General features: G+C 41.0%; 1 protein-coding gene across 1 annotated transcript in view; it reads right to left on the bottom strand.

Moving 5' to 3' along the window:
* GALNTL6 (polypeptide N-acetylgalactosaminyltransferase like 6) overlaps window positions 1–13,933 on the bottom strand; it is a 1,397,085-nt gene extending 1,383,152 nt beyond the window's left edge. The window contains exon 1 of the mRNA XM_061132206.1: window positions 13,796–13,933. Coding sequence (XP_060988189.1) covers window positions 13,796–13,933 — 138 coding nt within the window. The remainder of the gene's footprint in view (window positions 1–13,795) is intronic.
* Between the last annotated feature and the right edge of the window lie 3,427 nt (window positions 13,934–17,360).

The raw sequence follows: 17,360 nt of genomic DNA, 5'->3' as shown, positions 1-17,360 counted from the left end.
ACACACACACACACACACACACACACTGTCAAACTATCTAAAAAATGATGAATTTACTCAGCTGGGGACTTGGAGCATTTTCATTCCCCCACATCTCCTGGTTTTATACAGTTGTCAATTCCTTGGTTTCCAGGCAGCTCCTTTCTTGAAGCTGGAAGACAGACTGAGGGGGCATTTTACTCCTCAAGTGACCCCTCTGTTCTTGTCTGCAGCAGCCTCATGCATGCTGTTTCTGATTCAACATTACTAACAGAAGCAACCAGAACGTGCTTGCACACGTGCTCCGTCACATCTGACTCTTTGCAACCCCACGGACTGTAGCCCACCAGGCCCCTCTGTCCATGGGATTTTCTAGGCAAGAATACTAGAATGGGTTGTAATTCCTTTTTTAGGGAATCTTCCTGATCCAGGGATCGAACCCGTGTTTCCTGTATTGCAGGCAAATTCTTTACCATTTGAGCCACCTTAAATTCCAACTACATAAAATAATAAAACATTTACCCCCAGAGACCCTTTTAGATAATCCTCTTTTGGAAGCTTAGACTGACTTGATGATACAGCTTATAAAATATTTTCTATCCCTTGAGGGCAAAGTATACACTGAGAAATCATCACCACGTGAAGAGAAAGGCATGGAAAACGTGTGAGCGAGGTCATCACAAGAGCACTGGTGTTGACGAATATGCTGGGAAGACTAAAGTCCCTGCTGAAACCGAGTTTGCTCCTGACATACGGGGCTGTACAAGTCTTTGGTTTAAGTTATGAAAACTCTTAAAGTAACAACTGTATTGTTTCTGTATGGGCTACAAAGAGTAAAAAAGCAAAAGAAGTTAAAGGTGCTTCAAATATTTTTTGGAACACAAAAGTATTTATATCCTTATGATGGGTATATGAAACAGATGGTCTAGGGATATACATTTCCTTTTATCTGACCTTGATTCTCTAGAGTCTAACAGGTAATAGTAATTAACCCTTTAGAACAGCTTGCTAGTTTGAAAAGATAAAGGCACCCCAATGTTCATAGCAGCATCATTTACAATAGCCAAGATATGAAAGCATCCTAAATGTCCATAGACAGATGAATGGATAAAGAAGAAGTGGTACATATATACAATGGAACATTACTCAGCCATCAAAAGAAAGAAATAATGTCATCTGCAGCAACACAGATGGACCTAGAGGGTATTATGCTAAAGTGAAACAAGTCAGATAAAGAAAGACAATACTGTATCATATCACTTATATGCAGAATCTAAAAAATACAGCAAACTAGTGATTGTAACAAAAACAGACTCACAGATACAGAGAACAAGCTAGTGGTTACCACTGGGGAGGGGAAGCTGGAGGGGCAATGCAAGGGTAGAGGAACAAGAGGTACAAACTATTAGGTATAAAATAAGCTACAAGGATATACTGCACAAGATGGGGAAAACAGCCAATATTTTATACTAAATACACTTTACTTTTTTGGGCTCCAAAATCACCGCAGATGGTGACTGCAGGCAGGAAATTAAAAGACGCCTAACTCCTTGGAAGGAAAGTTATGACCAACCTAGATGGCATATTAAAAAGCAGAGACATTACTTTGCCAACAAAGGTCCGTCTAGTCAAGGGAATGGTATTTCCAGTGGTCATGTATGGATGTGAGAGTTGGACTGTGAAGAAAGCTGAGCACCGAAGAACTGATGCTTTTGAACTGTGGTGTTGGAGAAGACTCTTGAGAGTCCCTTGGACTGCAAGGAGGTCAAACCAGTCCATCCTAAAGGAGATCAGTCCTGGGTGTTCATTGGAAGGACTGATGCTGAAGCTGAAACTCAAATACTTTGGCCACCTCATGTGAAGGGTTGACTCTTTGGAAAAGACCTTGATGCTGGGAGGGATTGGGGGCAGGAGGAGAAGGGGCCGACAGAGGATGAGATGGCTTGATGGCATCACCAACTCGATGGACATGAGTTTGAGTAAACTCCGAGAGTTGGGGATGGACAGGGAGGCCTGGCGTGCTGAGATTCACGGGGTCGCAAAAAGTTGGACACAACTGAGTGACTGAACTAAACTAAACATGTGGAGTATAAATTTTAAAAACCGTGAAACAGGATACTATACATCTGCAACTTATATACAGTGTGTTGTTGTTGCTTAGTTGCTAAGTCTTGTCCAACTCTTTCATGACCCCATGGACCCTGCCAGGCTCTTTTGTCCATGGAATTCTCCAGGCAAGAATACTGGAGTTGGTTGCCATTTCCTTCTTGACGGGATCTTCCTGACCCAGGGAGTGAACCCACATCTCCTGCATTGGCAGGTGGGTTCTTTACCACTGTACCACCTGAGAAACCCATATAATAGTGTACAACTTCGATTAGAAAAGCAAAATAAAGAAAAATAATAAAATAGCTTGCTATGTATAATCCAGGTCTACAAGCATTTTATGCACCTTAACTCATTTAACCCTCACATTAACTCAACCAAGTTAGTAGTATTTTTATATCCATTTGGAAATGGAACTGTAAGGCACAGAGAAGAGAAACACTAATCATAAATTCCTCAAGGTCAAACAAGGAGCAAGTAACAGACCTGAAACTAAAAGTAGGCGGGTCCCGGCTCTAGGATCTTCTGCCTTAACTACTACGCACAGTTCCTCTCACGGTTGTGTTAATACATAACTTTTTGTGTTGCTATGGTCCAGGCTATTCACGATGTAGTTGCATTATATGGGAAATTATACATAGCTCAACAATGTGTATTGGTAGAATAAACATTGCATGATCTCAATAAATTTTAAAGAAATTGCCTTGCATTTATAATACAGGATAGCAATTTTACATAGGGCTTATTTGCTGTGATTATTTAAGAAGAACTTAATGTGGTATGTTACACATGGTAAGAGCTCAGTAATTGTTACCTTCACTTGATTATTAATGTATTATCTTTTATTATTTTATTATTATTGCTTTTCTCATAATCAATGTATTACTTTTATTATTCTTATACTATTTTGAAATCCTTGTCAGCTGAAGACTTTTAGGTCCTTACCTTTGTAATATCCTCCACCCTAGACCCACCACCCAACTTAGTATACTTAATGCTTAGCTTTTTTTCCTTTGCTTTGTGTATCTGGTCATTATCTGCATTTATTTTAATAGGTACATTGTCTTATTGGTCAAGTAGCTGCATGTTTTTTTGGCATCTTCATTCAATACACAATTTTAAATCATTATTACTGAATTATACATATATATATACACACATACACACACACACACACACACACACACACACATATATATGTGAGTGAGTGAAAGTCACTTAGTCGTGTCTGGCTCTTTGTGACTGCATGGACTATATATGTGTGTAAATATATATAGGTAACCCACTGCAATATTCTTGCCTAGAGAAGCCCATGGACAGAGGAGCCTGGCGCCAGGCTCCTCTGTCCATGGGCTTCTCTAGGCAAGAATATTGCAGTAGGTTGCCATTTCCTTCTCTAGGGGATCTTCCTGACCCCGGGATCACACCCAGGTCTCTTGTGTCCCCTGTATTGGTAGGCAGATTCTTTACCATTACTGTCACCTGAGAAGCCCATGTTATGGATGTATAACATCCCATTTAAAGAATATTTCACAAATGTTTAATTACCTCTCCAAATTAGTAAGAAACTACATAGGAAAATTCTCAGACCTCCTGCCAAGAGGCTCTCAAACCATTAAAAGCACAGGCTCTAAACTTACCATTTAGCTGAAACAATCTTTTCTGTGTCTCTCCTCCTTTTCATCATTGCCATCACCTTCATCCTCCCTGGGGACCAGTTCCCCACTCTCCCTGCACCAGCCTTCTTTTAGCTTCCACTGTCTCCTGCCAACCAGGACTTCACATTCAACCCGTCATGTCAATGCCAGTCCCACCAATAACTCTCACCTGTTCATCTTGCCATTTAATCTTTTACGATTTTGTTTGCTCCTCTACAACTTTGTGTGACTCCAGCCTGGAGGATACAAGTAACTACCAAGCCCAACGACTTTTCCGAAGTCATCCCTTGGCTTCAACTATGTGACTGTTAACACAGCCCATCCTTGTCTCCTTTTATGGGCCCAGAGGGCACAGTCTCAAACTTTGTCTTTGCACCTTACTTAACTGTAAATCGGTTCTACAGAAGAACCTGTCTCAGTGAAATGCTGGAGGCTGAAACTAGTAAAGAAAACACTTAGGACCAAGCATACATATCACACAAGAACATATTTTCCCTAAAATACATTTCCCTTCTACTAAGCTCAAAATAACTAGAGTATCTATATTTTAAGACAGAATTTAATCTATCTCTATGTGATAGGCATTATACATGCCTTTTCTTAGCTAATAGATCATAAGCTTACTGAAAACAGATTTCTCTCTTCATCACTTATTTGCCTCAGGGACTATACAGTATCGCACATATATCCAATAAACATCTATTTTATCAATAATGGGTAGGTAAATTGGTAAAATGCAGGTAAAAAGGTAAAACGTTTGCTTTTTGGAAGAAAAGCTGTGACCAAACTAGACAGCATATTAAAAAGCAGAGACATTACTTTGCCAACTAAGATCTGTCTAGTCAAACCTATGGTTTTTCCAGTAGTCATGTATGGATGTAAGAGTTGGACCCCAAAGAAAGCTAAGTGCTGAAGAACTGATGTTTCATTTCTGAACTGTGGTGTTGGTGAAGACTCTTGAGAGTCCCTGGGACTGCAAAGAGATCAAACCAGTAAATCCTAAAGGAAATCAGTCCTAAATGTTCATTGGAAGGACTGATGCTGAAGCTGAAGGCCCAATACTTTGGCCACCTGATGCAAAGAACTGATTCCTTGGAAAAGACCCGGATGCTGGGAAAGATTGAAGGTGGGAGGAGAACGGAACGACAGAGAATGAGATGGTTGGATCACATTACAGACTCGATGGACATGAGTTTGAGCAAGCCCCAGGAGTTGGTGATGGACAGGGAAGCCTGGCATGCTGCAGTCCATGGGGTTGCAGAGTCAGACATGACTGAACGACTGAACTGAATTGAACTGAAATCAGTAGTGATATACTTTAAATGTTTTATTATATCTTCATTGGTGGCTCAGATGGTAAAGAGTCTGCCTGCCATGTGGAAGACCTGGATTCGATCCCTGGGGAAAGAAGATCCCCTAAGAAAGGAATGACAACCCATTCCAGTATTCTTGCCTGGAGAATTCCAAGGACAGAGGAGCCTGGCAAACTACAGTCCATGGTGTCACAAAACAGTCATTTTCACTTTCACGCACATGTTTATTAGATGTGTACAACAGTACGTTTATTTACTACCTTCAATGAATATTATAAAAACTGAGAAAAAGGCAGAGATATTATTTGCTGTTTCCCTCAATTGAGTGTTTACTTTGTAACAGACAGTCTGCATATATTAATCCAATTTGACCCCCCTGCTACCCTTTTAAGAGTTTCTACCTGAGCCAACATATGTAGAACTATGGTTCAAAGATGTAAAATGTCTTGCCCAAGAGGATATATTTTGGAAAGTGGTGAAAACAGCATATAAACCTGAAGTATCTGATTATTCCTCAGCCTAACCCCAACCCTGTTTAATTTTTCATAACATGACAAGGCTCAATATTCAGCCCCTGGAGCAAAGAAGGACTGTCCCAAGAGTTCAGATCATTTTGTTCCTTTTCTGTTTTGAAAGCCCAGTACACACACACATACACACACACAGAAAATGCTACTATGCGCTGCTTGTTTGTTTCATGAATACATATTGTATCTCTCCAATTCACTATTGAGAAAATTAAGAATGGGCAAATGCAATATGCTTTTTTCTGCATCTCTCTAGCCCTATTGAAGGAAACAGTAACTCTACAAAGTAGTTCTGTCGTTAACTGAAATAGTTAAGAATCATTTCCACTCTGCTTCCTAACTTTTGGTCTTCAGAATAATCCATTACCTCGCAAGACCAAGACTTAAACAACAAAAGCAGTTCTCAGACTCTGACTTGTAATTAATGTAGAAAAAAATGCTTGCATGTGCAAGTGAAAGTGTTACTCACTCAGTCGTGTCAGACACTTTGTGAACCTATGGACTGTAGTCCACCAGGCTTCTCTGTCCATGGGATGCTCCAGGCAAGAATACTGGAGTGGGTTGCCATTCCCTTCTCCAGGGGATCTTCCCAACCCAGGTATCGAACCTGGATCTCCTGCATTGCAGGCAGACTCCTTACCATCTGAACCACAAGGCAAGCCAGGCATAGACTTTGTTATAGCAAATGATAGTGGTCACTATAAAGAAACATACTCTCTGTTTTTTTCCTCTTTTGTTAAAAACTTCAATTTTAGGATAATGTTCAATGCAATATACCAAAAATTTAGTCTTTTTTTTTTTGCAATAAACAATTACATGTAAAATAAAATTAATAATCTGTCCTTAAATACTGGACCAAAATGTCATGTGAAAAAAATTTCTATTATTTTCTAGATCCTGTTTATGTGTTTCTTCAAAAGAGCTCCCTGCCAGATTTAACAATCCATGGCAAGTCCTGTACCATAGTCTTTGCTCTGCTCTGCTGTCTTGACATTGTCTTGCAAAGAGAAATCATCTGTAAATATTTATCAAACACTAGTTATCTTGTTAAACGCAATGATTGTTTATGAACACTCGTACTATGTATAACAATAATCTATATTCATTAGCTCTTATTACATACTGTTCAAGATACTAAGCATTTAATCCTCACCAAAAATAACAACACAAGAAAGACATCATCGTCTCCACCTGATTTAGAGAAAACTGACACGAGGAAGACCCACGACTCATTAAATGTCCCAAAGTGCTACATGCTGTAACTAGCACTAGTTACCAAAAGATAACAAGACAATATGGAAATTCTGATATTTCTCCTCAACTTAAGTTCAAATGGATTCTCTTACTGGGAAGATCTATCACAGTTAAGGAAAAAGAAAAAAAAAAATTCACTCAAACTTGGGTGGCAGCCCTGATAATTTGGTTATTTTATTGTATTAAAAAAGATCAAAATGATCGATAATAAAATCTTCTGACTCTGGCTTTCTAGACTTCAATGGAATGAAGTAACAATCCATGAGGATTTGAGAACTTGAACTGAATTTGAAATGGATCTTCTCTACCTTCACTGAGACACACCATTCCCTACAACATAGAGATGATAGCCACCACCATGGCCTCTGACAGGCACAGCTTCCTTGCTAACATCAATGGATAATGATAAATTGCACTATTTATGATCTGTGCGACTTTCACATTGCTTTACATGGCGAGCGTGCTCAGTCATGTCCAATACTTAGTGATCCCATGGATTGTAGCCTACTAGGCTCTTCTATCCATTGGATTCTCCAGGCAAGAACACTAGAGTGGGTTGCCATGCCCCGTTCTCTAGGGGATCTTCCAAACCCAGGGATCGAACCTACGTCTCCTATATCTCTCATAGTTGAAGGCGGATTCTTACTCTTGAGCCACCTGGGCAACTCTCACAGGCGAAATCCTTATGGTGATTTTCACACTTGCCAAAGATGATGTAAGTACTTCTAGAGACAGATGCACTTGTCCTCCTCTCCATACTTTCCCAGAATTAAATTAATAACATTTAAATAAACTCAGCTGATGATTTTTTTTTTTTTCAGATTCAAAGCAATGGAAAAAGCAAGAAGTTATAAAAGTAAAAAATTGTAGAAAATGAAACAGTTGGGTGGATTTATTTTTTCTTCACAAGTGAGACCATGTGTGTGAATTCATGTACGTGTGTATGTGTGTTGCTAAATAAGTATGTGAAATGAATACATTTAATTGGAGAACACTGCCAATTCAGTCCAATTTTTCCCCACTAGGCTGGAAGTAGAAAAGTAGAGGAAAACCCTGATGGGATTTACCTTAAACCTTAAAAATACCCTTTTCTCTTCACTCTCTCTCCAGCCACCATGCTAGAGTTCAGTAGTAACAGACATCAGCTTATCAAGGGAGGTGAGGGTCATTATGGCTTGGCATTCCTGGGGGCCCGCCCCTTCCTTTAAACTTTAAATAAACCTATATAGATATTTTTGTGCTTGGCTACACACATACTCTCAGCAGCATGAATGTTTCTTATTTGTTCTTTTCGGCTGCGTATTTGAACTTCGGGCTTCCTGGGTGGCTCAATGGTAAAGAAGCGGCCTGATAACGCAGGAGACGCGGGTTCAATCCCAGGATGGCAAAGATCCCCTGGAGAAGGGAATGGCAGCCCACTCCAGTATTCTTGCCTGGACAATTTCATGGACAGAGGGACCAGGAAAGCTGCAGTCCATGGGGTCACAGAGTCAGACACAATTTAGCGACTAACGACAATGACCATAATTCAAGCATCACCACTATATTTTGAGTTAATTTAGGATCAACTAGCTCTGTGGGGTCACAGACTGCCATCCTAAGAGAGCAAGTACCTAGTTTATGAGAGTCTGGCTTCACTTTTCTGATGGTCTCCAGAACCTTCTATTTCTTTGCACATTTGCACTGTTGACTCTGTAATAGCACTTCAGTAAACACTTTTTTTTTCTTTCAGTAAACATGAAACATGTTTCTTTCAGTAAGCATGAAAGATAGAGAAGAATAACATGCTCACATCCGAAGGTTTTAAGAACCAAAAGCCCTGCCTCATCCTTCTAGCATGCCAAGCAAATGTGAAGGAGAGGCTGGACCAAACACATCCTGACCTAGGGTGACAGGACACTCACACCATCTTCCCTTACTGCTAACTCTGAGCTCCCTCTTTCAGGTTCCCCTGGAGGCACCTGAGCTGGCTATGATTTGTATAAAGTGTTTCAAGGAGAGATGTGGTTACAAACTTTTCTACAAGTTATCATGGCGACTCCTGACAAAACTTCCACACACAAATTTCTATTATCTTCTCGAAAAGACTAAAACATCAAACTTTCTCACCCTTCTCCCTCTGTATTTCACCCTTTATTTGGATTCTTATATAGGAAAAAAAAAATGTATAGGAGGCTAATTGATTCAGCACAGCTTGTTCAGAAATGAACACACAAAGAGAGAGAAGAAAAAAAAAAAAAACTATCTTTTTTTTTTTTTTTTTTTTTTACCAGATTGTGAACAGGAGATTCTGTTCAACATTGTTGCCTAGAGGGCAAGTTGTGAACTAATCATCTCCAGATCCAGTAGGTCACAGTCAATAATTAAAGCACTTGTTACAGGACTCTGTGAGGTGCAATACTGGAGCAAGCCAGGATGGATATTTCCATAAATTCAAGAAAAGGTCCTTCTGCAAGCTAATTTAAAATCTACTTCTTAGCTAATTAGGAACACTATGGCTCAAATGAATGCATCACTTCACACCTAGTGTGTTGATAACGTACTGAGGGCAGGAGGAGTGAAAATCTTACTTTCTTATTTCTTTATTTTTCTTTTCTTTTTATCTTTTCCAATATCTAAGATGTTTGCTGGAGAAGAAACATAGAAATTCTTCCAGCTTTATGGTCAGGGTGACAAAGGAAAGCATGATTAGGTCTGCATACATCAGTTCCAGATATCTAATATCTTCAAATCACAAGATAAGTTTAAAACACTACAGAAAAAAGTTCTTGCCAAAAAGATGAATCCCCCCATCCCAAGTGTGGTGTTGATTAATATTACTAAAATTGGACAAAGATGCTGAGAAGTTTCAGGAAAGATATATATATATATGCCTCAAACCTGTCGAGTACAATTTACTTGTGGATTTGATTAAAACCAAAATGTTACCTCACAATAGTTTCAACAGCCAAGATGTGATCTTAGGACTTTATGTGCCTTGTTACAACAAAAGTTTGATTAGCCCTGTTTTATATATAGAAATTCTGAAGTACAAAGAAATAAGAAGTTTCTACAAATTAACTGACCTAAGTGTTCAGTGTTGTTTTTGGTTTACTTCATGGGGAAAAATCCAGGCTAAATGTAAGCTTCTAAAATCATTCTGAACAATTCCGAAACTATGTGATTTAAAGTTCTGAGATTTTGATTTTTGTTTTAATCATTATTTCAAAAATTGCAAAACCTTCATTCTGAATATTCTTGAATTATTTTTCACTCGTATTGAGTATTGAGTTGCATCTCAACTTAGTTGCTGAACTACTTTATAGCTGCTTTTAAAATATTAATCTCTTTAATGTATTTAAGGAAAGAAAGTATTTGGGGGCCCTTCTTGTCTATATTGCATAAATAATTACAAAGAAAGGTATAATAATGCTAGATGCAGTAGTTTTGCTCTAAAATATTGCTTTGCTCTAATTAACATCCTAAGGAACGGCTTAATTAAGATCTAAATATATAACCTTAATTCAAATGCAGCTGAAACCAGAGAAGAGTAGCAATACAAAATCAAAAAAGAAAGAAATTAAGAATTACAGTACAATAACCACAGAGTAATCACTTCAGCTGAATATAAAATTCATTACCAATAAATTATTTTTAAATAAATGTATATATTTCTAAACCATGTAGAAATCATCCTAATAACAATAAAAAAGCAACAAATAGAACTGAACTAAAAATAACATGACAATTATCATTGATACTTTAACAAATAAGCAGGAAGTATAAATATTTTATAAAATCATGACATTTATACAATTTTCATAAAATCTTAAAAGATTAATGTTTATTTCTGTAACTTGATTCCAGTTTTGCGAAGTCCAAACAATAAAATTAGCCTTTTAATTCTTCCATTATTATAACTACTTTTTTGGTCCTCATTAGTTATATGAGTGGTAAACCTTTTAGATGACCAATTTAGGGGTTTTTATTTCATATATTTTCTGTGTCATAGATGGGGCAAATATTTAAATATTATAAGAATTATTATAAATATTAATTTTAATCAGAACGCATTATAAGTACAAATGATTAACTTGTAACAGTATGGAAGACTTGAGAAAATATGTGTAAGATACTAAACATCATGACAATGCAGTTTCTATCAATGCTTTCTCTTTTACCTCCCTTTAGTTTATCTCAGAACATACCAAAGCCATTTATACTGAGTGGTGGACAGACAAACAATTAGTGAGGTGCTCTGATAAAATACAAGTGAAGAGGATCATCTTCACTTTAAAAGTATCATCCATTCCATGATTTTGAATTTCTATAAATTATTTTCCTGCAAGCCCCTGTAAATTAAACTGTTTAAAACGTAAAGGTTTCCCACTGCTGGACGGCTGTTTCCCTCAGAAGGGCTGCAAAACCAGACTCTCCTTTGAGCATGTGACTTGTTCTCAATCCCTACAGTGCTGACCAGGGCCAATGAGCCCTTCCCTGGAACATTCCACAACCAAGTGATAACTAGAGTAAAAGATGGGTCTTGAAGAATAGTTAGTGAGTGACCATTAAAATGCCTTTGTAAGGGAAATTACTAAATTACTAAATTTAAACAGCACAAGTCATTATATGCTTCAGCTGAAAACTTACGGATTTAATTGACTTACTTTGAAATGTAGATATCTTAGTGAAATATTATATCACAATATTAAACATTCTTAATTCATCATTACAAGTCAATTTTTATTTGGTCAAGTATATATACATATATATATATATGCATATACATAATATGCATATAAATACATTTTTACATATGACTTATCTCTTACTTATCAATGCTTGTATAATGATGTCAATATACCCTAATTTTCTTTACCATGATATTTAATAATAGAACAAAACCAATGAAGGTTTATGTTTTATTGCTTTACAATGAATTCTATCTTTCAGTAAGTGATAATTTCTACATTTCCACTTTATTTTGTATCTGTAAGAAAGCATCAGTTTTGAAATCATTATTTTTTTTTAGGTTAAAACATACTGAAGTATGCAACTGACATTCATTTCATGGCACAAACTGCCTTTTGTTTATTCTTGGTTTTAAAACTGCTAAGACTCTCCAGCTGGAATGCCACAGGATCCCTTTCAATCTTGGTTATTTATTCCACACGGTATAAAACTTTGAGAAACAGCCCTTTCTCTTGCTGTTCCATGCCTTTCATATCCACTAATTTTTTACCTGATATTAAACATCATTTGCACCACCAAAGAAACAGGAACAAGAAAACCCTTATAGAGATTATAATAACAAGCAAGATCCTGGTTTGCCATACTTTATTTTTGTTATGCCATTGAACAAACAGATTTCTCATTAACGGTCAAAATCAATGGAGCTGGTGGGAAAGTTGTAAATACTTCATTAATAAGATTAATTAGAGCTTTATGTTAGCTATTCCAGCAAATGATTCAGATGGCTATTGTTAACTGAATTCAGGGAAAAATCATTTTGTTGTCATTTTATTAATATTGGAATGGAAATCTTAATAAAATTAGCTAATTTTAATAATTAACTACTAATATTAATAACATTCAGCTTCTCTTAAGGGTTGGAGAAATAAATGATCTATATAGGAAAAAAAGTTTCACATTCAAAGTATCAACCTTCTTTTTTCACTGGAATGACAAAACAGAATATACTTCAAATCAAAGTCATTCCCCTATTAGAAAGGATGACAGTGATCAAGAATGGAATCAAAATATGTCAGCATTTTCTCTCAAAATTCCAATCTACCAAAATTCATAAACAACTAGTGATCCTTAACGTTTAAGAGACTGGTAACGCTTTACTTGTCATAATGAAAAAGCAGATTACTTCCATATACTTTACAACTAACCATCCACTGTGTAAAAAGAAATTCCACTTCGTTAAGTATAAGAACAGATATTTTAATTGTCAGTAATAAATACTGTCATCCACAAATGGGCAATTTAAGCACCTTCTGTTTGTGGAAGGTACAGAGTGTACTTGGGTGATGAACCATGAAATTAAGATTATTTCCACTCCAAGGTGATGCATAGGACTAACTGAAGAAGTGTTATATCCATATCACGAAAAAGGCCGTGTTCTAGTGTTAAAAGTTTAATGGCAGAAGCTAGTTTATTAGTAAGCAAAGAATTTAACTATATTGAATTTCATCAATGTTCTGGAGAGGATATTTTGCTTTACTGTTAAGAAAGATAGTTCTTTTGATCCATGTGAAGATATGACCCATGTGCACACTAGTAGACTGCATATTAAGTAAAACATAAATGTGTGTGTGTGTGTGTGTGTGTGTGTGTGTACACGTATAATTCCACTATATGGTGTTTCCGACATGAAGGCGAGCTTTTAGCAACAAATTGTTACCACCAGACTGTGAAACTGAACGACCTCCTTAGTAACTGAAGACCCCACACAGCACCTTAGCAACAGGGCAGGAGACGCAGAGACTTTACCTTTCTGCATGGCAAAAAAAGCTCTTGCGAAGCAAAAATTACAAGCAAAAATATAGAAAACTGTAACTCAGTTTTTGAGAACCACTTCACAAGTTTCACAATTTAATCGGCCCAGTTCACTTTAATATAGACACACAAACTCCAGGAGAAGCAAACGCGAGTCTCTGAGACTAAACCTGTACTATATATACATCTCCTTTCAGGAATAAGCAGTTACCTCTCATGCAACCTCTAGATCAGCCGAGAGGAGCTATTTCTTCCTTTTGACCTCTCATCCTGCTTTTTCACTTTATTTTGCATTTCACTCGTGTCATCGGTCGCGCTCTTAAAAAGACTACTTGCTTAAATCCCAAAGTCTCTAGGGGCTTGTAATCTCAGCTCTGCAAAGACCTGGGAGCTGAAGGAGAATCCGGCACGCCTGCCGGAGGTGGCCGGCTCCAGACTCCTGCCCCTCCGGGATCCTTCTCTGCGCACCACTTACCTGCGGCTCCCCGGGCTCAGGGGATTTCACCAGGTGCTTCTCCTTGTATAGAGACCAGAGGCCGATATTGGGCAGGAAAATTAAAGCCACCATGAATAACAAAGTCATCTGCAGAAATCTCTTCTGTTTCCTCTTCATCGCAAATGGTAACAGAGAAGAAAAGTTACAGGAGATGGTTCCCTGCCCGACTCTCCTTGTTTGAAGCCAAAGCACCAGAAACTGAGGAGAAGCTAAAAACTTTTTGCTGCGTGCTCAGCACCAAGGTGCAGGATTGAAGGGGAGTTGGGCATCGGCAGAAGCAACACAAAGTTAGTTTCCCCCCAGAAAACTATGACGAAGGCATTAGCTATTGGCTCAGAAGTCAATGACTCCACTGAGGAAATCATTAAGTCTATCGACCTCCAGTAAAAAGCCACGGAGTAAATATGATCCTTCCAAAGACTAATCGTAAGTTATGAAAAAGTCAATAGCATGCTGGATACTTAAGACAACAGGAGGTTTGGGGTTTCCCCCTCGGCGTGGGAGGGCTGGGCTGCTCAGGAGAGGGCGGGCGGGCAGGAGGTCTGCGTGGGAAGCTGCTGGACCCTAGCAAGTGGCAGAAAGAAAAGTGCTGGCTCTCGACCCCAGAGCATCACCTTTCTCGTCTTCCCAGGACGTCTCCTCCTGCGCTGGGAGAAGCCACCTAAACTCAAGTTCAAGTCCCTCGGTGGCCAGCGCGCCGGCGGGTTCCCGGGGGTCCGGGAGACGCGGTGTCCCGGGCAGAAGTGTTATTTGGAGAGAGGTCCGAGAACTCCCCGGCGCTCACGCGCCGCGCCGCCCCTCGTCGGCGGGCAGCGGCTTGGCGACCCAGGTGCCCGGGGGCAGGAGGCTCCGGAGGTCGGCGGAGGCGCCGCGCCGTCTGTGCTCGCGCGGCGCCCGGGCTGCGGTCCTCCGCCAAGTGCGGGCCCTGCCCATCAATCGCACCTCTTCCTCGGCGACGCTCTCACGCCCGGGCGCTCCCCTTAGCATCCTCTCCCCGCGACGGAACGAGCCCAGAGGAACATCGCCGCACTTGGAAGGCGAAGCTCGCACGCTCCCCGCGCCGAGGAGGGAGGGTGGCGCCCGAGCCGAGCCAGGCTCTCGGGGCGCGCGCGCGGAGGGCGAGGTGGCAGAGGCGCGCGCTGCTCCCGCCGCCGTCGCCCGGTGCCCGCCTGCGCGGGGACGAGGCTGTGCCGGCCACGTGCGGGAGCCCGGGCGGGCGGGGAGGGCAGTCCCCCGCCGCCAGCTCCTATATAAGCTCGCCGTGACGCGAGAAAGCGGAGCAGGGCGACGCCGCCGCCGGACCCGGACTCCAGCCTCTCGCCTGCGAGGTCTCCTCTCTCCACCCCGGCCGTTCGCGCGACCTCGGACCCCTCGGGAGGCCGGTGCCCCAGCTCGCCTCACCCCAAAGTCGCCAGACTGGAGATGCGGGGGGCGGGGTGCCGGCTGGTCGCGGGGTTTCCGCGGGCTCCTCCGTGGTGCCGGCGGGCGCGGAGGCGAACGGAGCCCGGCGATCCTGCCCCGGGGCTCCCGGGCCGCCCGACCAGGTGCGCGACGAACCCGGGGGAGGGCCGGGACCGCGACGCGAGGCCAGGCGGATGCGGGGGCTCTCGGCCTCGGCTTCGGGAGCTACACCGTGGAGCCCCGGCGGCTTACCTGCGTCGGCCGGCGCCCGGGCCGGGTGAGATCGCGGTGCCGCCGCCTCCCCGCCCCGCTTGTCCGTGCGCAGCGCTCGGGGTCTCGGCGGGGCCACCTGCCCTCGCACGCCCCTCCCGCGGTCCCCAGGCCGAGTGGGGGTCGAGCCTGGTCTCGGCGGGAAGGCCTCCCCCTTCTCCCCGGCGCCGGCATGCGCCACCGGCCCTGACCGCACACGCACGAACCTGTGGCCGCGTCTCCAGGGGACCTGCGCGCCTGGCACGGAGTGGGGGCACTCCCGGGATCCGGGGCTCCTAACTCCCGGAGGAAGGGAGAGTTGGAGGAGGCGACAGACAGATACGCAGCACGCGCTGTGTCAGCCTGTCTAGAATCGAAAGGAACGCCATGGTCACCTCTTTGTTACAGCTGGAGGTGATGCCCACCAGCTTGGGAGGATAGGACGCGGGCCCAGGAGGGTCCTGTCTCCCTCTCTCCTTTCCGCCCTCTCTCTTACACCCCACTCCCGCTCCAGGTCCTCTCCCTCCCTCTGCTGCCCACTTCTCTCTCTCCTGTCTCACCTGGTGAAGACATAGATGTGTATGAGTGTAAAGACACATGCTTTCAGCTCCTTGCGTTATAATTTTAAAATGTATCTGAACAGTACATACTGACTGACTATATGAGTAAAGCTCCTTGCTGCAATATTTGCTTCCGTGAATTACTTGCATTTCAAGAGTATGTAAACATATTTAATAAATAATGTCTGAATACGTCATTCACGTAAAGACCGATTACCATTTCGTTTTACACAAGTGCAACTTCGGAATCTGGAGAAGACGGGACATAATTCTTCACCACCCCCCCCCCCCACACACACACACTTATACACATACATATTTACACTCACTCTCTCTCTTCTATACCCTGCATAATTTTCTAATCTTTATTTCTCTTAGCAAGTGCCATTCTGAAGCATAGAAATATGAATTCTGGGAAGCAACAAAACAGGCAGAGGTTTGCTGGGATTGATGGATCCTGAAGGAAAAGATTTTGGAGAACTATTAATATTTAAATACATAATATGCCTGTCTTGTAGATAGAGATATTAACAATTAAAAAAGTAAAAAAAAATCTCAGATACCTTTGAAATTAAAAAAAATTTAAAAATCCTTCATATTTTAAACAATGCCAGTTTCTTTGTGCCGTAAAAAAAAATGAACAAGTCCTGGTCACAAATAGACATATCATCATTCTGTTTTCTAAATTCAGAATTCTGACTTGAACCATGCCTCCTTATTGTTATTCAAGTGAATTGTCCAGCAAACAGTACTTAATCTGGGAACCATGGTTAGTCACAGTGGATGGGTGTACCTGTTACTCCCTACATGAAGTACATGCAGAGCCCATGGCATTATTATGCATTTACAGCATAGCTCTAGGCAATCAGCGACCCCCCCCCTCCATTTAACTTATTCATTTACTTACTTACTTAGTTATCATCTCTTTCACAATTCCACATGTAAATTTCTAACAGATGACAATGTCCCTAACTAAAATTGGTATTTATTTTAGCTTGTTTACAAACAAACAAAAAAAAACTTTATGTGACTCTGAATTCCTTTGTTCAGATAATCCAGATTAAATATATATATATGTAAACAGATGTATTTTAATTGGTTATTAATATTAATCTAATCAAATTCTCTGTATTTAAATTCCTCTTTAAATCCAAAGACACGCCCTGAGAGCCCTTTTGCTCCTTCATTCTGTTATGACTCAATCAAGAACCTCAGGTAATCAGAGCCCCATGTGCCCAGCACTGTGTTAATATTACTGAGACACATGGAAAAAAAAAATAAAACAATAACTGAGACCTTGAATAACTTACGTTCTAGGGGAAAATACAACATAA

The sequence above is a fragment of the Dama dama genome, chromosome 29 (assembly GCF_033118175.1).
Source record: "Dama dama isolate Ldn47 chromosome 29, ASM3311817v1, whole genome shotgun sequence".
NCBI classification, from domain to species: domain Eukaryota; kingdom Metazoa; phylum Chordata; class Mammalia; order Artiodactyla; family Cervidae; genus Dama; species Dama dama.
The sequence above is the reverse complement of the archived record's forward strand: the minus strand, read 5'-3'. Positions and strand labels throughout refer to the sequence as shown.